This window comes from Asparagus officinalis, chromosome 9 (assembly GCF_001876935.1).
Source record: "Asparagus officinalis chromosome 9, Aspof.V1, whole genome shotgun sequence".
NCBI lineage: Eukaryota > Viridiplantae > Streptophyta > Magnoliopsida > Asparagales > Asparagaceae > Asparagus > Asparagus officinalis.
Window position 1 is genome coordinate 38028214 of NC_033802.1, and position 24507 is coordinate 38052720.

At 42.2% G+C, this 24507-nt stretch overlaps 1 protein-coding gene across 1 annotated transcript; it reads right to left on the minus strand.

Annotated features, from left to right (window-relative positions):
- Nucleotides 14205-23050, minus strand: LOC109823379 (fibrous sheath CABYR-binding protein-like). The gene is made up of 7 exons (XM_020389653.1): nt 22618-23050; nt 22325-22441; nt 22112-22171; nt 21841-22038; nt 14635-14796; nt 14408-14557; nt 14205-14317 (listed from the first exon to the last, which is right to left on the minus strand). Exons 1-7 carry the CDS (start codon nt 23048-23050, stop codon nt 14205-14207), a joined length of 1233 nt encoding a protein of 410 aa, XP_020245242.1.

Consider the following 24507-nt stretch of genomic DNA (forward strand, 5'->3'; position numbering starts at 1 on the left):
TGCTCTATATTCTCCTTAGTCCAACGGTGTAGCTGAACGAAAAAGTAGAACCTTAAAAGATATAATTAATAGTCTACTTGAAAGTTCAGGACTTCATAAATATATGTGGGGAGAGGTTTTGAATATGGCTTTCCATATTCTGAATAGAGTCCCTGTGACACCCCATATATATACCTTATGGGATGTCACAGTTGGTATCAGAGCAAAATAATCTAAACAAGGAAACCCTCATGATGGAGCTTTGAGACACCCTGATATCAATTGTGACGCGCCATAAGGTATATATATAGGGCATCACAGTATGACAATAATCCTAAAATCAAAATAAACACATCAGGCTGTTAGCATTAGAATTAAGACCTTATTTTTGTGATTTGGCAGTAGATATTATTCATCTTTAAATATTTTTACATAAAAATTTAGTCCTATTGTCAAACTGTGACGCCCAATATATATACCTTATGGGGCGTCATAGTTGATATCAGGGTGTCTCAAAACTCCATCATGAGGGTTTTCTTGTTTGGATTATTTCGCTCTGATACTAACTGTGATGCCCCATAAGGTATATATATATAGGGCGTCGCAGTCCCTTAGAAACATAAAGAAAGAAGTCCATTTGAACTTTGGAGAGGTCGAAAGACAAGCTTTAAATACCCTAAAGTGTAAGGGTGTCTAGGAAAAGTGTTAATCCCAGAACACAAAAGGAAGAAGCTAGGTCCTAAGATAGTAGACTCTATCTTTTTGGGTTATGTAGAAACACCTATGCTTTGAGATTCTTAGTGATCAAATCTGAAATCCCAAGTATAGATGTTAATACAATTGTTGAATTTCGTGATGCAATATTTTTTGAGGATGTTTTCCCTATGAAAACTGGAATGCCTTAAAATATTTCTAATAAAAATCCAATATCTGTCTCAACTTCCATTCCTGATCAAATGAAAAGGATGACAAATGTGGGGGAAGGTAGTTCTAAATCTGAATCTGAAAGACCAGATGATTTAGAAGAACCTAGAAGGAGTAAGAGAGCTAGAATCGTCAAGGATTTTGGAAGTGACTTTGTATCTTACAATATCGAGGAGGATCCTATTTCCTACAAATCCGCTATGGCCTTGAAAGAAGCAAAATAGTGGAAGGAAGCTATCAAAAGTGAAATGGATTCTATTTTTTCTAATAGGACATGTGAATTAGTTAATCTTTCTTCTGGGTGCAAGACAATTGGGTCTAATGGATTTTTAAAAGAAAGTTAAAACCAGATGTAACCGTAGAAAAATTTCAAAACAGACTTGTTGCCAAAGGGTTCAAACAAGTTGAAGGAATTGATTTTTTTGACACATACTCTCCAGTTACCTGGATGACTACAATCAGAATGCTTATAGCATTGGCTTCTATATATGATTTTACAATCCACCAGTTGGATGTAAAAACTGCTTTTCTTCATGGTTTTCTTGAAGAAGAGATTTATATGGATAAGCCTGAGGTATTTGTAGCACCTAGAAATGAAAAGAAAGTATGTAAACCTGTGAAGTCTCTATATGGACTTAAAAAAGCCCCTAGACAACCATAATGCCTATGTAGTAGCTTCATAGCATGTAATAAACTCTGCTTCCATGGTAGATGAAGCAACAATTATTTGCTTAGTGTAGGCATTAAAAAAATGCTTATAGACATCCTAATACTACTCAAAACAAAGAGAAGACGATAAACGCCACTATCTAAGTCATGAGAGATCATACAAAACCAAAAGAAGCAAAAGGATCTGTGAATCAACACAAAACAATAAGAACTGCCACATGTGGGCGCGACAGTACTGGCTGCCGCGCATAGGCACGACAGTGATTGCTGTCGCGCATAGTCACGGCAGTAGTTGGTGTCGCGCAAGTGATGGGGAGGTGCTGCGCAATTTCTAGGATAGTTATGCAATGATTTTTTAAAGACCACGTGGTGCCAGGATAAAAAGGAGACGTGTGCTGACATGGACAAGCGGTTAAACCATGAAAAAATGTGGTTAAAAGCCGTGGGAGAACGGTTTCAAGTATGACTGAACGTGGCAGAAACCGTAGCTTTAGCCACGCCAGTCTATACTGACACGCTAATAGCCGCTGCAGCGAAGACTGACGTGCCCAAGGAATATGTGATGGGTGGTTATTTGGCTCCCGTTTCAACAGTTAGAGGCCCCTATCCCTATAAATACTTTCCTAGACACGAAGTAAAGATGGAGAGCATATTGGAGCAGAGAAGCTTAAGCTTTTGGTGAATTTGAGCAAGAGAGAGAGTTTCCATTCCTCACAAACGCTTTTTAATCTTTTAGTGATTCCTAAAGATCTAAGCTCCGACTTAATCTTTAGAAGAGTGAACATCTTGCATCGATAAGATATTCGCTTCAAATTCTTACTTTGATAAACGAAGAAAGAATCTCTAAAGCTTTCGCAATCTGTGATTTGGTGGTCCACGAGCCAAAGCATTCCCGGCACAGGCAAAGTCCCACAAAGCAGAAATCGATAAACGATTTTTGTGTTATTTTCCAAGAAAATTATAATTTTCTTATTTTTCAACGTAATTCACTATAAACAATCAAAGTTTTAATGGAATCAACAATGAAAGCGACTTTCAGCGAAAAACAAACTGACGACCACAGTGGGAGCCAACGGTCTCGCTGTCGAGGCCGTAGTGTCGCAGCCGATCAAGATTATGATCAACGAAGAGATCGAATATGAGTTCGATCAGGCAAAATTTGAGGAGTATCTGTCATCCTCATCCTAAAACCTTTCTCGCCTCGTAAGTGCAGGAAGGTTTCGTCTTCCAGGAAGGTTTTTCGGTCTTCAACTGCGGTGAAGTCCACATGTGAAGACTCTTGCCCAATTGTTGCTAAGGACTCTACTTGCAACATATCTGCTCCAAATGACCCTTCACCAGTTAAGGCGTCATTGAATCAAAACTTACCGGTGCTGACAAAGAGGGCTCGTCAGAGACAACGTCAGCGACGTGCTCGTCAATTGGCTAAGGCCTTAGAACAAACCGACGGGGTTCGCTACTATACGGACCTAAAGTCGAGGAAACAATGAGCGAACCAGTTGCCTCAGTGGCAAACCAATCATATTTCTACACAACTCACGGCAGAGGAGTGGACTCTCGTCAGAAGGGCTCGTTCGACCCTCAAAGAACGCATACAAAAGCATCGTATAAACGCCGTTCGTAATCGTGCCATTCGTCAACAAACGCGAGAAGAAAAAAAAGAAATAGTGTCTGAAAAATCACCGAAGAACTACAAGATTTGGATTCCCAAAACCAAACATGCACAAAACTTGGAGAAAGGAGGTTCATCCTTCGATCGCGACACCAATCCCTGCCGCGGCACGTCTTTTGACCGCGATACCAATCCCTGCCATGACGCTTTCTCCAACAGCGGTAGTCTCCGCTGCCGCGGCACATCTCTTAACCGCGACACTAATCCTTGCTGCGGTCAAAAGGAGGTTCACAAGATCATCCCTTCGACTCCATCGATGTCCGCTCCTGGTTCGTCTACTATAACTATGTCTGCTGTGTCACTAGTGAAGCCTTGGGTCAGCCCGGACCTGTCAAAATTCAAGATTATAACAGCAGATCTCCTTAGTTTGTCACCTGACGATCGAGGCAAAGCTCCGGTCAAAGAATACTCGGATCTGACGGATAAACGCTTAGTAGTTTCTTACACAGGGGGTCGTAAATATCCTCCTGTTAGAACAAAACAAGCCCAAGAAGGGAAGATATCAATTCATTCCCGTTTAGGGACTGTAAACACTTCATCCCCACAAAAGGATGAATTTAAACATACAATCTTGGATCGCTCAGAGGCGACGACAAGTTGTCCTGCGAATGTTAACAAGGTTCAAAGACAAAAGATAGGTTGCTCGAATCATGGTAATGATGAGCTGTACTATCAAACTAACAAATCATGAAAAAGGGTTGCTCGAGAAACGAAGTCTCATTACGCGTGTGAAAGGCTCATTAAGGCAGTGCTGACAGAATGCGGTTGTTCCAAAACTGAACCGACAAGAGTCTCAGTATTTCAAAGACTTTCCGCTGAAACATCAAATCCCAAAATAAGGCGTTTCAACAAGAAGAAATCTGCAATTCGGAAAGATGAGTTCCCAGGTGTCACTATTAATATGACCGGTAAAGGAAAGCAACATTCGGTCAACCTGAATCCTGATTTCTCTCCAGGAGGGAGAGTTGAGCAGGGTCTTTCCCAAAGGATGTCACGGCTACAACGAAGGGCCAACTGACGTCGGGATTATAGGAAAATGCATGAAGGGTTATCTTCAGACGAGGAACTATCAGACACTTGTTCTGCGGTTGCCTCGTATGATACTATATCCAATGTTGGACAAGTCAGAGAACCATTTGCAATTACACCGGATCAACTTGCCCAGATATTGCAGGAAGCATTAGCTAAGCAGCACAAAGAAATCAATGATGAGATCAAGACTGAGATGGAGTTGACGATGCAATAGATAAGAGATTTGCAGGCTCAACAACAACAGCCAGAATCGAGTCAAAAGGCTAAATCTAACCGGCGTGATAACATACCTGTGCGTATAACTGAGGTCAATAATGACCATGAAGAGGATGAAACCATCTTCACTGATCCTCCTTCTGATAAAGATAATTCGGGAAGCGGTCCGGCTAAGTCATCTACTCAACCTTCTCAAATCTATTTAAAGAAGAGTGAGGAAGAGGATAAGAAGATGCAAGATCTTGAAAGCAAAGTCAATGCTCTGATGACAGCCCAGGAAGTGAAGAAAACGGGCATCACATATTCGTACCCAAGGGAGTGGGATCTGATTCCTTACCCCCCAAAATTTAGTTTGATTAACTTTACTTCTTTTGATGGTAGGGGTTCACCCACTCAACACTTAATTTATTTCAAGTCTCATCTCAGCGTAATATCCGGAAACGAAGCTTTGATGGTCCGATCATTCATAGGAACCCTTCGTGGACCTGTCTTCGATTGGTACCGACGTCTTAAGCCTGGGAGTATCAATAGCTGGGAAGATATGGAAGAATTATTTCTTACCAATTTCTTTGACGATGATACTGAGGTCTCTATTGGCACTTTGCTGGACGAGAAGCAGAAAGATGGGGACTCAGTTGATGTCTTCGTCAAGCGATTCCCGTCAAGCGATTCCGGAACAAGGCGGTGAACTGTCGGGATTCACTCACGGAGGAGTTCATTCCTCAGACATGTCATAATAACTTGTCCTTAGACGTGCTAGAAGTCATAGGGGTTGTGCCTTCTAAAACATGAAAAGAATTGAAAGTGAGAGGAGAACAAGCCGAACATTTCCTCAAGAGGAAGAAGCTTGAAAGGGGTCAACCACTAGCTAATCCCCAAAAACAGAATTTTAACCCTCGAGGCAGAGGAAGGGGGTCTACGGCTGCTGTGGACGCTCATCAAACGTCACAACAACCGCAACAACAACAACCTCAACAATCATTGTTCCAACTTGCACAACCTCAGAATCAGCAGCCCCCGAGGCAGCCCAAAGCTTCAGAACCCATGTTCCCGAAAGAACACTCTTTTAAAGATGATGAAGTACCGATCATCTTCAAGTATCTTTTTGATAACAACAAGATCAAACTTCCACTGGTCACAAACCAGGAAGAGGCAAAGAAGACTAATGACCCGAAATATTGTGCATATCACACAAGGGTTCATCATCCTACCAAGGCGTGTTATGTCTTAAAAGACAAAATAAAAACCTTGATCGATATTGGTATCATGACTCCAAAGACGAAAGAGAAGAAAGTAAGTACAAACACGGTGTCTATTAGTTTCGGCTAGGTGCCTTTATCCTGGTTCCAACCCGAATCTGTATTAAGGGTTAAAATACAAATCATCAACGATGACCCTCATGGACAGCGCCAGAAGGGACTTGTGTCACATACAACACCAAACGACGAAATCCTTTGGGTTCATCCTGATTTGCTTGAAGATGAACAATGGACGACATCCACATCTAAGTCGAAGGGTGAAGGAAAGGGGAAGTCTTGTTTCGGAGCTTCGACGATCCCTGAGAAAAATGATGAAGAAATTCCAGCTTTACCGCTTTTTGAGGAGGAGCGAGAATCTTTCGCTATAAGGAGTGGAAACGAATACCGCTTTAATTACCCAAGTGCATCTGAGCAACTAGCTGAGCAGGTGGTGGTAAAAGCTGTGCCTTCTAAAACTCTTGTGAAGCTGGGTGTAGTTGCAACTCCTCTTATGGCTGCTGGAAAACCTCAACAACTAGCTAAACAAAAGGAAAAGAACCCCAACTTAAAGAGGTTCAAGTTCCGTGGCAGTCTCGTTTCAATCGACCGATTGGACGAGATAAACTGGAAAGCTCGAACGTTCCATATCGTTTCGACGTCATGACTCAGTTAGCTAATATCCCAGCAAGGATCACGCTGTATGAGTTATTGCGCCTCTTGAAAGATACCAAAGAAGCTTTACAAGAAGCCTTGGCCGATTCTGAGGTATTTCTCACTCAGATTAAGGCAACCCCCGAAGAGCCAGAGTCGTCGATTCAACACTGCAACTTGGCAGCCACAAAATTCCCTTACATTGCTTTCACCAAAGAAGATATGCAAGTCAAGAATTCGAAACATGATAGGCCTTTATACTTCACTGGATATATTGGCTCAAGCATTGTCAACCGGATTCAGGTTGATCCGGGTTCCGCTGTCAGTATCATGCCACTTCGATTGATGTACCACCTTGGAATTCCTGCCAATAAGCTAGCCTCCACAGGAACCATTATTTACGGATTCAATACTAGTGGATCCAGGCCATTGGGAAAAATCCGGGTGAAATGTCAACTCGAAGACTTGAAGTCAGAGGTCACTTGTTATGTGATCGATACAGAGACTTCTTATAATTTACTGTTAGATCGCCCATGGATCCATAGTAATCTTATAGTTCCCCCCACCCTCCATCAGTGTCTGAAATATGTTGATACTAATAACGAGGTTAAGACGGTGGTCGTGGATAAGTAATCATTTAAGAGGTTAGAAAATTATTTTACTGACTCCCTTCTTTATGGTGCTGAATCCGATACTGAACCATCGGCTCATGGTACGGACAGCGGAGAAGAAGCTGATACTGAAGCTGGGCTCGATTATAGTGAAGGTCTTGTACTAAATGACATTGAACCTCTTGTAATCGATCTTGACGGTGATGAATCATCGGATGAAAGTTATAACTGGCAACTTGTCGATGAAATAATAAATGATAATTTAGAGTACTCGCGTTGTCTCGATAATATAATGTAAGAATTGTATGACAACCCTAGTCTACACATGCCACTTCGTTCGTCTTGTACGATGACGAAATACATCCAATACTCATTCGGAACAATTGTGATCCTACCTGCGAAGACAGGGGGTGAAAAAGAAATAATTTTCAGAAAAGGGGAATCGTCCCCAACTCCCGATCTCTTCTTAGACACCAACTCAGATGACGAAGGACCCGGACGGTATTTCTCTAGGTATAGTTCACAAGCAAATGACTACATGAGAAAGCAAGGATATGACCTCTCACTCGGTGAAGGTCTTCGTTTTGGTCAAGGTGCCAGGGTTCCACCCCGTCCTACCTATGTACCGAAAGGAAAACCTGATAATTATTACAGCCATAGAAGAGGTTTGGGTTATGTTTCGTCATCTGATGATAAATATTGTTGGCAAATCATTAACCAGCTAACAAATAAAAGTGAGTATTCATCCAATACTTCAACTTAGGATTCTGACACTAGTATCGGAGAAACGTTCAAAAGATTAATGTCGAACATGACCGTAGTCGATCCTTCTACTACAGAAGAATATGATCAATTATCCACTTGGGAAGATCCCTGGGTACATTACATGAATGATCAATACGGCGATCGATTTGAACAAAGAGAACCTCCTACTGAGGATAGAGTAGTCCAGGTTAATATGGGTGATGAAATTAATCCGATTTGAACAAAGAGAACCTCCTACTGAGGATAGAGTAGTCCAGGTTAATATGGGTGATGAAATTAATCCGAAACCTATATTTATTAGCGGCGATCTTGGATAGAGTAGTCCAGGTTAATATGGGTGATGAAATTAATCCGAAACCTATATTTATTAGCGGCGATCTTTCGTCGGATGAGAAAGGGGAACTAATCGCCCTTATTAGAGTGTATATCGACGTTTTCGTTTGGAATTACGAAGATATGCCGGGACTTGACCCAAATGTGGCAATGCACAGGCTTAACATTAAACCGGATGTTAAACCTGTCAAGCAACAACAAAGACGGTTTTGTCCGTAAATTATGGAGGCAATAGAAGCTGAAGTTAAGAAACTGATTAATTCAGGCTTCGTCAGAGAAGAACAACATCCTGATTGGTTGGCCAATATTGTTCCATTCCTTAAAAAGAACGAAAAGATCAGAATCTGTATTGATTTTAGAGATCTGAATACAGCCTATCCTAAAGACAACTTTCCTCTACCAATTACGGATGTCATTATTGACAACACATGCGGGTTCGAGAGAATGTCATTTATGGATGGATTTTCTAGATATAATCACATCAAGATGCACTCAGATGATGAAAAGCATACTGCATTCAGAACACCCCTTGGTGTCTTCTGTTACACTGTTATGCCTTTCGGTTTGAAGAACGCCGACGCCACATACCAACCAGCAATGACGAAGATCTTTCAAGAGAACCTTCGGAAGACCGTTGAATGCTACGTTGATGACCTAGTTGTTAAAAGCCGTGATAAAAACAACCACATTAACGATTTGAAGACGATGTTCGATCTTATGAGGACTCATCAGTTAAAGATGAACCCGACTAAATCCTTCCTTGGAATGTCCAGCGGTAAATCATCAGTTAAAGATGAACCCGACTAAATCCTTCCTTGGAATGTCCAGCGGTAAATTTCTTGGGTTCGTCATCACTACAAAAGGTATTCATATCGATCCTGATAAGGTGAAGGCAATACATGAATTACAACCCCCGAGAAATCTTAAAGAACTCAGAGGGCTGCAAGGTCGATTGGTATATATCTGTCGGTTTATATCGAACCTGTCCAAAAAATGTCAACCGTTCTCTAAACTCACGAAGAAAGGCGTGTCATTCATTTGGGATGAAGCATGTCAAAAGGCGTTCGAGGATATTAAAACATATCTAGCGAATCCACTTATTCTTGTTGCACCAAAATCGGGAAGATCGCTTTTGATTTACATCAAAACGACGAGCCATTCGTTAAGTGGGTTATTTTCACAAGACGATGATAATGGTCACGAACAAGATGTGTATTATCTAAGTCGTACATTGGTAGGAGCCGAATCTCGTTATCCGATGATCGAGAAAGAATGTCTTGCCCTGGTATTCGCAATCCAAAAAATATGACATTATTTAGTTGGACAGACAATTTATGTCATTTCTAACGTAAACCCAATTCGAGTATTCATGATCCAACCAGCCTCTATGAATTGGCGTTTAGCTAGGTGGGCCTTACTCATATCCCAATACAATTTGCATTTCAAACAGTAAAAATTAGTTAAGGGACAAGCTATTTGTGGTCTTTTGGCGGTAAACCCTACAAAAGATATAGCCGAGTTATACGACGATCTGTCGGATGAAACTCACGAAGTTAATACTACGTCACATCAACAAGTGTGGCAATTATACTTCGATGGGGCTTCCCGAGCAACTAACATGGCGAGCGCACCCGGATGTTCTAAAATTTCCTCGGGAGTGGGGGTCGTTTTAGTTTCCCCGGAAAATCATGTCTTGCCTAGAGCATACTCGTTGACTGAACCATGCTCTAATAACGTGGCCGAGTATAATGCATTAATAATTTGACTTAATTTTGCCAAAGAGTTGGGGGTCGAATACCTTAAAGCTTTTGGTAATTCTCAATTAGTAGTTAATCAGATACGAGGAGAGTATGAAGTCAGAAATCAAGATCTAATTCCATATCACCAGGTAGCCATCGAGATGGCAAATTCGTTTGAAGAATTTTTTATCGAGTACGTTCCACGTCTCCAAAATGCATATGCAGACGCATTGGCAGCATTGTCGGTATCTTTGGCTCAGCCTCCCGAAACAGAACAATTAATTACGGTGAGAACTCACCAGCTTATTGTTCCAATCTACGATTCGATTGCCAAAGAAGCACACTCAACGAGAGTTAAACATGAAGTTTGAGATTGGCGTTTTCCTATCATCGATTATGTCTTACATGATATTTTACCTGAAGACGTAAAAGAAAGGGATTTGGTTCGGCGCAGAGCATCAAGATTTTATTACAACGCTACGACACAAATATTGTATCGACGTTCATATGATGGTTTATTACTCCGTTGTCTATCTAATAGAGAAGCGGAAGAAGCACTCAAAGAAGAGCACGATGGTACATGTGGTGCACATCAGCCCGGCCCCAAACTCTGTGATCGACTTAGAAGGATGGGATACTATTGGCCTACCATGGTAAAAGACGTGGTAGATTATGCCCGACGATGCCAGGTGTGTCAAATACATGCAAATTATATGCACCAGCCTCCGGAACATTTGCACCCATCAGCAACGTCGTGGCCATTTGAAACTTGGGGAATGGATATTGTGGGTCCTATTTTCCCACATTCGGTTAAATGTGACCATTTTATTCTGGCAATCACCGATTACTTCTCGAAATAGGCAGAAGCAGTTCCACTTAAAGAAGTAAAGACGAGTAATGTTATCAAATTCATTAAACACCACATCATATATCGGTATGGTATCCCAAGGTGAATAGTACACAACAATGGTCCTCAATTCGTCAGCAATGCATTTATCAAGTTTTGTGGTAAATTTGGAATTGAGGATATTTCATCGACTGCTTATAATCCCACAGCTAACGGATTAGCCGAAGCTTTTAACAAGACTATTATCAAGATTTTGGCAAAACTTGTGAAAGTCAATAAGCGAGATTGGGATGATAAACTTGGTAAAGCTCTGTGGGCTTATCGTACAACTGTCCGTACGCCAACTGGAGCAACCCCGTATTCCTTAACATATGGATGTGAAGTTGTCCTTCCTTTAGAAATACAAATTCCCTCTCTCCGCATCGTTCTCTCAACGGGAATGATGACGGAAGAACATCACCAGAAACGTCTCGAGGAATTGGAGATGTTAGATGAAAAGCGTCTGGAAGCTCAGCAACAAATCGAGTTTTATCAGGCTAGAATTTCTCGGGCTTTCGATAAAAAGGTCCGACTAAACTCGTCGAAGCTTTGTGGGCTTATCGTACAACTGTCTGTACGCCAACTGGAACGACCCCATATTCTTTGATATATGGGTGCGAAGCTGTCCTCCCTTTAGAAATACAAATTCCCTCTCTCCGTATCGCGCTCGCAACGGGAATAACGACAGAAGAACAACATCAAAAACGTTTCGAAGAATTAGAGACGTTAGATGAGAAGCGCTTAGAAGCTCAGCAACAAATCGAGTTTTATCAGGCTAGAATTTCTCGGGCTTTCGATAAAAAGGTCCGACGACGAAGCTTTAAGGAAGGAGAGCTGGTTCTTGCCGTTCGGAGACCCATGATTCTCACTTCCAAGAAGAAAGGAAAATTTCAACCCAAATAGGAAGGATCATTTGTAATAGAAACAGTCTATTCAAACAGTGTGTATCGCCTGATCACCCAGGTTGGCAATAAACTAATGATGCCGATAAATAGAAAGTTCCTGAAGAAGTACTACCCTTAGTATGTTCAGGATAACCTATTTGAAACGGGAAGTTCCTAAAGAATCCAGTACAGGATATTTTTAGGATAACTCGAGATCAGTTGATTATTCTTTAATGGAGAGTGATTTGTTATAAAATAATGGTTATTTAATTATTTTCAAGATGATTAAGAACCTCCCACTGGGACTGTCCAAACATTTTGTTGAGATGAGATTCAATGACAAAATACAGTTGGTCTTTCCTCACAAAACCCCCACAATGCGATCACTGGGGGACTCGATAATTCGTAACCCCACACCACAAAATCCCTTGCCGATCGGATTAATCGACAGTGGGTCTACTAAAATCCGTCATAGATTAAAATCCTTCAAACTCCCATCGTATCTAATTTTTTTTTAACACTCCCAATGTTGAAGTTATGATACAGTATTCAAAAAGTTCTATTTGTTGATCCGTAGCAATCAACGAATCCTTTTATGTCAAATCCTTTTGTTTGATATCAAAAACTCCCACTGAGTGATGGGTGCAAGCCAACATTTCCATCGTTACTCGTACTACGCTCCCATTTCTCATTTGGTCAAACATTCCTACAGTTAGGACCAAAGCCAAAATCCTCTCTTGATTCCTTTCATGAACGAGAGGTTCACTTTTAAAACTAAAATTCCTTTTCGACAAAGGAAAGGGCCTCAATTCCATTTGAACAATTTAGCCTATTAAAGATAAAATTATCTCAAATCCCACTTGGTCAAACCTTACTACAGTTAGGACCACAACCAAAATCTCCCCTCGATTCATTCCACGAACGAAAGGTCCACTTTCAAGTTGAATAATCAAACCTTATGACAGTTAGAATTATTCAAACCAGTCCAGATTCTCTAAGTGGAGATCCCACTTTGAGTTTCCTTTGCACCAGGAGATAGAATATGAAATTCTTCCTCTCCGATATTTTGGGTTCATCTCTACCAACAAACAAGAGACCAGAAGATAGAATATAAAATTCTTCCTCTCCGATTTTTTGGGTTCATCTCTACCAACAAACAAGAGACCAGTAGATAGAATATAAAATTCTTCCTCTCCAATTTTTTGGGTTCATCTCTACCAACAAACAAGAGACCAGGAGATAGAATATAAAATTCTTCCTCTCCGATTTTGGGTTCATCTCTACTAACAAACAAGAGACTAGGAGATAGAATATAAAATTCTTCCTTTCCGATTTTGGGTTAATCTCTACCAACAAACAAGAGATTGAGAGATAGAATATCCAATTCCTTCTTTCTAATCTTGGGTTCATTTTTCTACCTAGGAAATATAACCTACTTACATTTCAAAATCCATGTCGTTCACGCATGGGGGATATTATCTCTATCCCTTATTAGAGATAATCCTACATCTAACATATGTAGCCTACATATTCAATATTATAGTTCAAAGTCTAAGATAGTTTAATTCTTTTAGCCTAACGTTATATGTGAAACGGATTTAGATAATTCACATACTAGCCCGATTTAAACGGTAGTCGGTAAAGGCACATCAAACCCGTTGAAGGCTGGGGGTTTGCCAAAAATCCTATAAATATTATGGTTATTTATTCTAAACAGGAATGAGTAATCATAATAAAATTTCAACGAGCAAAGAGTTCACTATATTCATCAAAAACATTCAAATAAAAATACAATATATATATATATATTATATATATATATATATATATATGTTCTCAAATTACAACAGCTTATAATGACGAATTTGATCTTCAAGTTTTGAAAGCTCTATCGTATAAGCCTGTTCAAGCTCAGCTATCAAGCTAGCTTTAAAATTTCCTTCATCAACACTTTGAAGTTTGATAACCTCTTGTTCCTTTTCAGCAAGTATTTGGTCTTGAAGATTCAGCTGTTGAAACAAGTTCGACTCGGCTCGGGTTAATGCCTCCAAATCGGACTTCCAGGCTTCTTGAGCATCTTCAGCCTTCATAAGTTGCTCCTTCATGCAGGCTATCTCAGCTCGACCCGATTCTAAATTCCGATGCAAGTCAATCTTGGCTTGTGCCTTCTTGGCGATACTTACCCTAATCTGACTAACACAGGCCCTTAATTTTTGGAGTTCAGATTCAGCTGAGTTCTGAGAATCACGCCACGCCTGTAGTCTTAAATCCATCTGAGAAGCAATATAAGAAGACACGACATTGGTACGAAGATCCCTCAAATATTCGACATTTTGTTCGAGGTTAATTAAATAAGCTTCGATCAAATCGGCCAATTCAGCATATCTGTCTTCTCTAATCCCCAAGACATGACGATCGAGAGATCTTTTAAAATTCTCAAAAGGAGATCCTTTGAGGATGACTCGATCAACAATAGTATTCAAGAAGAAGATAAAACCCTGAAGATAAGAGTAAATGACATCTTTGTCCGGGTCTTCATCTACCAATAAAGCTTGGATACGATCGGACAATGATGAGGGAAGAGCTGCGATGAGAACCCGGGTCTTCATCTACCAATAAAGCTTGGATACGATCGGACAATGATGAGGGAAGAGCTGCGATGAGAACAGATAAAGTCAATAAAAGCTTGGATACGATCGGACAATGATGAGGGAAGAGCTGCGATGAGAACAGATAAAGTCAATACAAAATACGTATGTGCATACATAGCAATGAATGGGAGTATCCCAAGTTTAACAACTTGATTACCCTGACTTGTTGATACCGGGGTGGGTTCTATAACCACTGGAGTTTGTCCAAGAATGGTACTCGTTAACAGACCTGCTACATCAGAGGATTGTTCAATTAAGACCTTAGATGACATTGGGTTCAAGTCAGCAAGTCTCTTGGGAGATGATTCTGCAAACAAGATAAAGATGAATAAACACTCTAAAGGTGTGAGTCCAACTATAAAACACATCGAAGACAGGATGTACCAAGTGGAGTAGTAGTTGTGGTGATTTTCTCCTCCACGGTCGCCTTCGACACTCCGACTTCGTGAACAAGTGAGGACGGATCAGAAATTGCAACGGGCTCGGCCTCAACAGTATCAAAAATCGGAGGAACAATAGCTGACGGTTCAATTTCAGCCGGGGGACCTGTCAAAAGCAGGAAACCTAGGCCTTCAGGTTAATCGGATGCACCAATGATAGTAGACGCATCAACCTCAATCGTTGGTCCTACGACTAAAGTTCTTATTTAATTATTAAAATGAGAAACAAGAGGTTAATTGAAGACCTAAGTTCGAAAGTACATACTGTTTGTGTCAAAAGTTGCCTTTTCCATTGTTTTCAAACCTGTTACACCGTTTATCGATTACAAGTTCAAACTGAAAAGAGAGTTGATCTTTTTATAAGATCTTCTCACAACGAAAAAATAAAGATTACAACTTTATCAAACAAAACGCAGCAGTAGTTTATCTCCCGCTGCTTTGCGTGGGATCTTTGCCTGTGCCGGGAACGCGTTAGTCCGTGGACCACCGCAGACCAAAGCCGATCGACAATATAATTACGCTCTTGTTTCACGAAGGAAACAATTGCGGAAGCGACAATCACGACCAAGCGAGATTGTGGCTCTTCTCGAGATTAAAACCAAGTTTAATCCGGAGGAAAGAAGGGAAGAGAATCACAAACCTTTCGAAGGGGGCTTTCTTTATGAAAGTGTTCGCCAAGCTCTGATGATTCTCCTCTGAAATTCGTGGTTGACTGGTCAATTTGACAGCAGCTCGCCTTCTCAATTTGAAAGAAGACCTTAGGCTTCTATTTATAGGCTTTTTGAGATGTGTCTCCTAGTAGGAATTGATGTTTAAACGTTATCTGCGGTTTATAACTGTCTAAACGTATTTATGGATAACCTCAGAGCAGTTGGAGAGGTTTTGGGACGAAAGAATCCTTAAAAATCATCGAAATCCGTGTTTGGGGAGGTTTTGTATCCAACAAGAGTCCTGGTGACTCGGGACTGTGCGAGTCAGCTTCTGGTGACTCGGAACTATGTGAGTCAGCTTCTGGTGACTCGGAAATGTGCGAGTCAGCTTTTGGTGACTCGGAACTGTGCGAGTCAGCTTTTGGTGACTCGGAACTGTGCGAGTCAGCTTCTGGTGACTCGGAACTGTGCGAGTCAGCTTCTAGTGACTTGGAACTGTGCGAGTCAGCTTTTGGTGACTCGGAACTGTGCGAGTCAGCTTCTGGTGACTCGGAACTGTGCAAGCTTCTAAGCAATGTTTCGTGATTCTTCCAGCTTCTTTGTTTTGCGTACGCTTCGTCGCCTTGCTGATTTTGGATGAATTCCTTTGACTTGGATAATAACGTTTATCGTCTTTTCCTTGTCTTGCACTGTGTTTGAGGACCTATGGGCAATTTTTAACGCCTACAGATACCCCCTCCAAAGTGTTTCAGTCTCGTTTCTTTTATAGAAGAGCCTGAAATACTTTGGATATGATAGGCTATATTTGCAGAAGGACCTGTCATGGGTTTCATTTCTTGACTCCTTCAGCCCTCAATCTATTCAGAGTTCTGTCGAATAGATGAAAGTTTTTACGGTTCTGCGTTTATCGTCTGACCGCTGTTGAAATCTTGAAACTAAACGGCGTCGCTGATTTAACGTTGAGTTGACCCTCGTTGTTGGGGAATTCCCATCTGGTGACGCCTTGACAGACGTTGACCAAAAGTCATGCATTTGAAGCAGAGAGGACCAGTTTATACTCGTATACTCTTGGGAGTTCTGAAAGTTAGTTTAGCCTCATATACTTATCGGAGGTCGCCGGGTTATCCTTAAGAATATTGTATACGATATTCTCCAGAAACTTCCCGTCGAGGGTGGGAAACAGTTTAAACTCATATACCCATTGGAGTTTTAAGAAGCAGTTTATACTCGTATACTCTTTGGAGTATTGATTGCAACGCATTTGATCGGCGTTGACCTAGGGTTACGCGTTGTCCGACGTTGACCCTAGGGTTTCGAATGTCATTCGATGCTCAAGTCACGAGACCAACTAATGAAGCTGATGCGTCAGTAACTCTCGTATTTATAGGATTTTTGGCAAACCCTCAGCCATCAACGGGTTTGATGAGCCTTTACCGACCACCGTTTGAGTCGGGCTAGCATGCGGATTGTCTAAATCCGTTCCGCATGTGACGTTGTGCTAAAGGAATGAACTCCCTTAGACTTGATGCTACAACTTCGAATATGTAGACTTCGCCATTGTTATGGGAATAGGCTACCCAGCAACGTGTTTTAGACGCTGACTTATCCCTACTTAGGCTTCGGGATAAAATTCCCCAGAATCGAACTCTGGTGTCTTTTTCTTCGGAGAAAGACTAAACCGGCGACGCGTGTTAGGCGTCGGCATATCCTTTCTTAGGATTCAGGATGAAATTCCCCATGCGTGTAAGGCATGGATTCTGGTGTTATTAATAACAACCTGTCACAATGTTGAATATATGAACGGGTGTTCTTTTTAAACGGTTAAGAACTGACCGGCAGCGCGTGTCAGGCGCAGACTTATCCTTGCTTAGGTTTCAGGATAGAATACCCCAGAATCAAACTCTGGTGTCTTTTTGTATTGTGGTTTTGGTCCTAACTGTAGGAAGGTTTGACCAAGCAGGAGTTTGAGATGACCCTAACTGTAGGAAGGTTTGATCACTCGATTTGAAAGTGGACCTCTCGTTCATTGGAGGAATCGAGAGGGGATTTTGACTGTGGTCCTAACTGTAAGAAGGTTTGACCAATTGGGAGGTTTGAGACGATCCTAACTGTAGGAAGGTTTGATCGCTCGATTTGTGGACCTCTCGTTCATTGGGGGAATCGAGAGGGGTTTTGGTTTTGGTCCTAACTGTAGAAAGGTTTGACCAATTCCGAATATTATGTCCAGACTCTAACAATGAGAGTGTTGAGTGCACAGACGCGGTGAGAATTTGAAAGGGAGTTTCTTATTCATCATCTTGCTGTGGTGACCGGATTATCCCTAAGAATACACTATATGGATTTCTTTTGGGAACTTCCCGTTACATGAATCATCCACCCCCAGCTTCCTTTGCAAAACTGGGTATGGTATTATACTCAGTTGGGTGTCCGGGTTATCCTTAAGAATATCAAGCATGGTATTCTCCAGGAACTTCCCGTGAAAGAAAGGAAACAGTTTAGACTCATATACCTGTTGGAGTATGCAGGGAGCAGTTTAACCTCTTGCACCTATTGGAGGATTGAGAAACAGTTTATACTCGTATACTCTTTGGAGTCTTAAGATTCTTATTTGGCTTATTTTAGTGTTATGACGCCGGCTTCGACCAAGGTCTGAATGCTATTTTTGAGAGTAAAGCAATCTTTGGTGGGATGAAGGACCCTCCTGTGGTATGCACAGTACTTTGGATCCGTCGTGTTGTCAGCTTCCTCCTGATTTGTGATAGGTGGTAGCTTGATCTTGTTACTTTCAAGGAGAGATTTGAAGATGGCTGGAACGTCTTCGTCCTTGAAAGAGTACTCTTTTTGGAGTCTCGGACCCGAAGTCTTTTGCTGTTTTCGGAGTTGCTTTTGCGACGTCTGGTTAGCACCATCAGCAGCTGCAGGTGCCTTGCCCTTACCACGAGAAGCAAAGTTTGAGTTCAGAGGATTAGCCGTTGGTAGGTTCCTCTCGGCCTTCTTCCTTCGGAGGAAGCGTTCGGCTTGTTCACCGCGTACCTTTAATTCCTTCCATGTCTTGGATGGTGCGGTACCCATAGCTTCTAATACATCTATGGAAAGATTATTATGGCACGTCTGGAGTATGAACTCCTCCGTGACCGGATCTCGGCAGTTCATTGCCTTGTTCCGGAAGCGTTTAACAAAGTTTTCCACGAGTTCTCCATCCTTCTGCTTTTCTTCAAAGAGCGTCCCGATTGACACCTCCGTGTCATCGTCAAAGAAATTAGCGAGAAACATGCTTTCCATATCGTCCCATGTAGTGATACTTCCCGGTTTAAGCCGGCGGTACCAATCAAACGCAGCAGCGCGAAGGGTTCCTACGAATGATCGTATCATCAGAGGTTCGTTACCTGAAATGATCCCCCGATCGTACCATTAGAGGTTCGTTACCTGAAATGATCCCCAGGTGAGACTTGAAATAAATCAAGTGTTGGGTAGGGGAGCCCCTTCCATCGAATGGTGTGAAGTTGATCAAATTGAACTTCGGTGGGTATGGAATGGAGTCCCACTCCCTCGGGTAGGGACACGGAATGCCAGTCTTTTTTACTTCTTGGGCAGACATCAAAGCATTGATTTTGCTTTCCAAGTCTTTCATCTTAAGATCTTCGCCTACCTCACTCTTCTGGCGATTTTGGGGATGGATATTGATACCACCCCCAGCGTTAAGAACGCCTTCCGTATTCCTGTTCTCGCGGGGAGTCTCGATGTTAAGATTTTCTTCTACCTCTGAGTCGCTATCTATCTGATTAGCGGTCGGACGACGACTAGATTCACCGCGCTGGTTTGTCAGCTGTTGGAGTTGTTGTGCGTGTAAATCTTTAACACGTTGTACAGCCATCTCCATTTCAATTTTGAAATCCTCTTTTTGCTTGGCCAAAGCTTCTTGAAGAAGTTGAGCCATCTGTTCTGTGGTGATCATGAACGACTCTCGAGACTGTCCTGTACTGGATACAGTAGCATCTGAAGCAATCGCTGAGTTAGCATCCGACGCTTCTTCGTCTGAGGATTGTCTTCTCTGGATCCTGTTGTAATTGTAATCCCTAGGCCTTATAGCCCCGGTTTGCAGCCGAGTTAACCGTTTGGACATTTGTGAAAAGGGCTCAGGGTTGTAGCGCCGCGTGGACTTTCCTTTTTCTGCCATATTAATTGTGAATTCCGAGAGTTCACGTTCCCGAACGGGTGGCTTTCTTTTACGGAAATGTCTTGATTTGTTTCTCTCCGTTTCTGTAGAAAGTCTTTCAAACACTGAAATCCTTTGCGAGGCAGTCTTGGAACAGTTACACTCTGCTAATACTGCCTTGATGAGTTTAGTACAAGGACAACGAGAATCCCTTTCTCGGGAGTTTCTCTTCCGAGATTTACTCATACCCCCAGTCTGATAGTACAGCTCATCGATATTATTATCGGAGCCACCTATCTCAGTCTGATAGTACAGCTCATCGATATTATTATCGGAGCCACCTATCTTGTGTTGGCATAACCCTCTTATTCTAACATCGTCTTCTTCTGACGAATAAAACTCTCTTTGAGGATATATCGCTCCGTCATTATTTTCAAGAGTCGCTCGCTTGAAAACTCGCCTCCGCGCGCGTGAGGGTTCAACAGAATCTCGAACTTCTACTCATAGCCCAAGGCGAGCGGTTACGTCTTCTTCTGACGAATAAAACTCTCTTTGAGGATATATCGCTCCGTCATTATTTTCAAGAGTTGCTCGCTTGAAAACTCGCCTCCGCGCGCGTGAGGGTTCAACAGAATCTCGAACTTCTACTCATAGCCCAAGGCGAGCGGTTACTGGTACTTTCTCTGTATGAGGGATTTTTGAGTTACTGGAGACTCTCTCCCGACCCCCATTCTGACAAATCAGGCGGGGTTTATTTTTATGCAAAGGGCCGAGACGATCCATAATGCTCATTTTAACTCGGGATGAGTCCACGCCGCCGTGGGGTTTTACAGGAGGTGAGGAAGTCATTGGAACAAAAGCAGGAGCTGTCGGAGACTTAAAGCTGGTCGCAGGAGGCGAAATTTCTGCAGACAGAGATGAACCTGTTGGCGTCCTCTAGACTTCAGATCCGCTTCGTAGCGGATTCCATCCACCGGCTCTGAGGCCTTGGCCAATTGGCGTGCTAGGCGTTGACGCCGTCTTTGACGCGCCCTCTTGGATAAAGTTGGTTCGGCCTTGGTAGCTTCAGCTTCACAAGGAGTCTTTTGAACCGCTGCGGGATGAGGTTCTTGATTTTGAACCTTCAAATCCAAATGTCCTCGACCTTTCCTTGTGGAGTTTCTCCTATTCCTACGAGGGGAGGATGATCGGGAAGAGGAGGATAAGTACTCTTCATATTTTGCTTGGTCGAACTCGTACTCGACCTCCTCGTTGATCGGTATGACGATCTTTGGTTGCGACACTACAGCTTTTGCAGAAAAGCTGTCGGCTCCCACTGTGGTCGCCAGTTTGTTTGTGTCAAAAGTTGTCTTTTCCATTGTTTTCAAACCTGTTACACCGTTTATCGATTACAAGTTCAAACTGAAAAGAGAGTTGATCTTTTTATAAGATCTTCTTACAACGAAAAATAAAGATTACAACTTTATCAAACAAAACGCAGCAGTAGTTTATCTCCCGCTGCTTTGCGTGGGATCTTTGCCTGTGCCGGGGACGCGTTAGTCCGTGGACCACCGCAGACCAAAGCCGATCGACAATATAATTACGCTCTTGTTTCACGAGGGAAACAATTGCGGAAGCGACAATCACGACCAAGCGAGATTGTGGCTCTTCTCGAGATTAAAACCAAGTTTAATCCGGAGGAAATAAGGGAAGAGAATCACAAACCTTTCGAAGGGGCTTTCTTTATGAAAGTGTTCGCCAAGCTCTGATGATTCTCCTCTGAAATTCGTGGTTGACTGGTCAATTTGACAGCACCTCGCCTTCTTAATCTCAGATCTCCGATCCCCTTGAAAGAAGACCTTAGGCTTCTATTTATAGGCTTTTTGAGATGTGTCTCCTAGTAGGAATTGATGTTTAAACATTATCTGCGGTTTATAACTGTCTAAACGTGTTTATGGATAACCTCAGAGCAGTTGGAGAGGTTTTGGGACGAAAGAATCCTTAAAAATCATCGAAATCCATGTTTGGGGAGGTTTTGTATCCAACAAGAGTCCTGGTGACTCGGGACTATGCAAGTCAGCTTCTGGTGACTCGGAACTATGTGAGTCAGCTTCTGGTGACTCGGAAATGTGCGAGTCAGCTTCTGGTGACTCGGAACTGTGCGAGTCAGCATTTGGTGACTCGGCACTGTTCAAGCTTCTAAGCAATGTTTCGTGATTCTTCCAGCTTCTTTGTTTTGCGTACGCTTCGTCGCCTTGCTGATTTTGGATGAATTCCTTTGACTTGGATAATAACGTTTATCGTCTTTTCCTTGTCTTGCACTGTGTTTGAGGACCTATGGGCAATTTTTAACGCCTACACATACCTTCTGATGTATCTACTTCAGTGGAACCAACTCTAGTAGTTGGTCCTGCAGTAACAGTCGGAGCTTGGTCTGACAGCAGATCGGAAATACGTTGATGGTCATCTTCAGAGAAATTGAGATTGAAACTATGTTCATTAAAGTCGTCGATCTCCACGTCGTGACTAATTTCCTGTTCTCCTGGCTCATCTATAGGAATATCTACAAGACAGAAAGACTCATCATTACATACGTAGAAGTATAAAGGAACCAAAGCGAATAAAACTAAAGTTACCTTCAACGACAGTTGCGGGATCAGCAGCGCTACTACTCGCACCTACCTCCTTTAGTTTAACTAAAAGAAGATAAAGCGCACATGTTAGTAGAAGAGGAACATGTTTCGATTCACTTATTTCTCGGAATTGCCCTCCAAATGAGAAAATATTTGTACCTGTGTCGGTGGTCTACAGGGTCGATGTAGTGACAAGAGGAATAACGGTGTCTATACCGACGGGTTCTTCACTCATCGCTCTATGCACCTGTTGAGTGAAACTTGATTCATCAACGTCCATTAAACTAAGGGAGGAGGGTTCGGGCATAATTTCTCCTACTTCTTCTTGCCCACCTACGACAGAAAAAGAATAAATAAGATTTTATATTCAAAAATAAAATAATGAAAGATTGATGAGAATGAAATTTTACCTCCTTCGTCAACCGGAAGGTCCTGGGTAAACTCCTCTTTAGATAAAGGGGGGAGTTTACGTTATCGATGGGCAGTCTTCTTAATCCTCTTCAATAGACGAGTATCTCTTGGAACCTCAGAACTCTCATGATGAAATTTCGTGCGTAGTTCAATTCCTTGAGAAGGGTAGGGTTGAGCCTCGGAAGAAGTAGGAGATCGGGATCTCTTTCTGCTAATGAGCGGTGTGACATCTTCCTCCTCTTCTTCGCTTTCTTCCCGAATAGGCCATTTGACAGTCATCTTATTGGAAGATGACAAAGGAATGGTTTTCTCCATCATTTGTACTGGCTTTGAGGGGGCACTTGGTGATTTAGGTGAAGAAGCACGACGAGTCCTGCGGGCTACAGGAGAATGAGGGGTGTCAGCCTCAGCTTCATTTTCAGTATCATCTTCCTCATTAGACATCTCAAATTCATCACTTTCATCGGAATCTGCCACTTGTTTTCCTTTGCGAGAGGATGTAGTAGCTCTTTTTCCACCCATGGAAGTCATAGTCCTACGGGTCACCCCGATAGTAAGCCGAGAAGCAGCTTCGGCTTCTAATTCAGAAATACTCCTCTTCTTTAGGGGTACATTAGCAGCTACGAGCCATCGACAATAAAGAAAAGTTGTATGAAGCTCGGGCTCAGCAACGGGTAAGCTAAATTGAGCTTCAGTACAGCCGATAACATTCCAAAACCAAGCTCGCACTCCATCGATAAGACCTCCGCAGGTTGTTAGCCATTAGTTTGGGTTCCCGACGTATAGTTGATCATAGCCAAACTGTCCCGCAAATTGGCAAGGAAGGTAGGGTTCGATTCTACAAATATTTCTTGACCGGAAAATATTGTAACCTGATCGAATGTTCATAAGCCAATGAAAGCCGCCCATGTTGAGAGAAGTCCTACTAGTCTCAGGCATTTCCTCATCAATGAGCAGGTTGTTATAGGCGCTAGAAAATCGAGGGAAACATTTATAAAACCCCCAACATTTAGTGTTCTTGAACTATCCCACTATATCAGACTATTGTCGGGAAGGACTCAACCATTTACACCCCTCTAAAAGCTGCAGCAGAGGAATTTCTGGATCAGATACGTCAGGAGCTGACATCATGTCGGTTCGGTGGAGGACCAACCACGCCATTAAATAGGTGTAGGGTAGTTCAACACTTGACATAGGAATTTTACTTGAAGGCTAGGCATCCACTTTTGTGAAGGTTTTGGCTAAGTTGCGCAGGCCGCTATGGATGTCGGCAATCATGGATGAGAGCAAAGATAGTTCACCTCCGACAGCCAATTGAACGGCAGGAAACAAAACTTCAAGCGGGAGAGCATCCGAAGACTGGTGTGGTACTACACACTTCTTTAACCATATGGCTAAATAGCCAGCGAGAAGAGTCTCAGGTTTCATCCTCTTCGTGGCTTGCCATAAGAAAGTTCTGAATTTCGTACCACTTGGGAAACCACCTTCAGATAATCCAATTATGTAAGATTGAGCATCGATCTTCACGATCAGCTTGTTAACATCAGAATGAGTTAGCGTAGGCGATTCACAAACTGCTTCACCAGTCAAACTCTCAAGGTTCTGGAATAAGTAATCAGCGAATTGCTTTAGACTGACTTGAGCAGCTTTCTTGCTCTTCACTTTAATTCTTGCTATCGCTGTTTGATAATGGCAAGTCAATTCCCAAAGAATATCGTGAACCATGGGACCCATTCTCTTCATCCGCTGAAGTTGACGGTTGGAAGGAAAATATTCTTGATACGGAATGTTCCCTATCGGTAGCCCTGACACCTTCATCATCTCATGAAGGGGAAGCCCTAATTCCCCGTACTTGGTGAAGATGTTAGACCCTAGAGGGGGGGTGATTAGGGTCTTATGCTAATCTAATCCCAATTAAAAGCTAATTAAAATTATGTTGATCAATTTGTTCTTGCAAGAAGAAATATGATATGGATATGAACAATAAT

Excerpts from the sequence above, each read along its gene's own strand:
- LOC109823379 (XM_020389653.1), bottom strand. The coding sequence starts at position 23,050 with ATGACTTCCATGGGTGGAAAAAGAGCTACTACATCCTCTCGCAAAGGA. Across the intron at positions 22,039-22,111 it reads TCCCGCAACTGTCGTTGAAG|ATATTCCTATAGATGAGCCA; the intron begins GTAACTTTAGTT and ends TCTGTCTTGTAG. Across the intron at positions 14,558-14,634 it reads CACAACTACTACTCCACTTG|AATCATCTCCCAAGAGACTT; the intron begins GTACATCCTGTC and ends TCTTGTTTGCAG.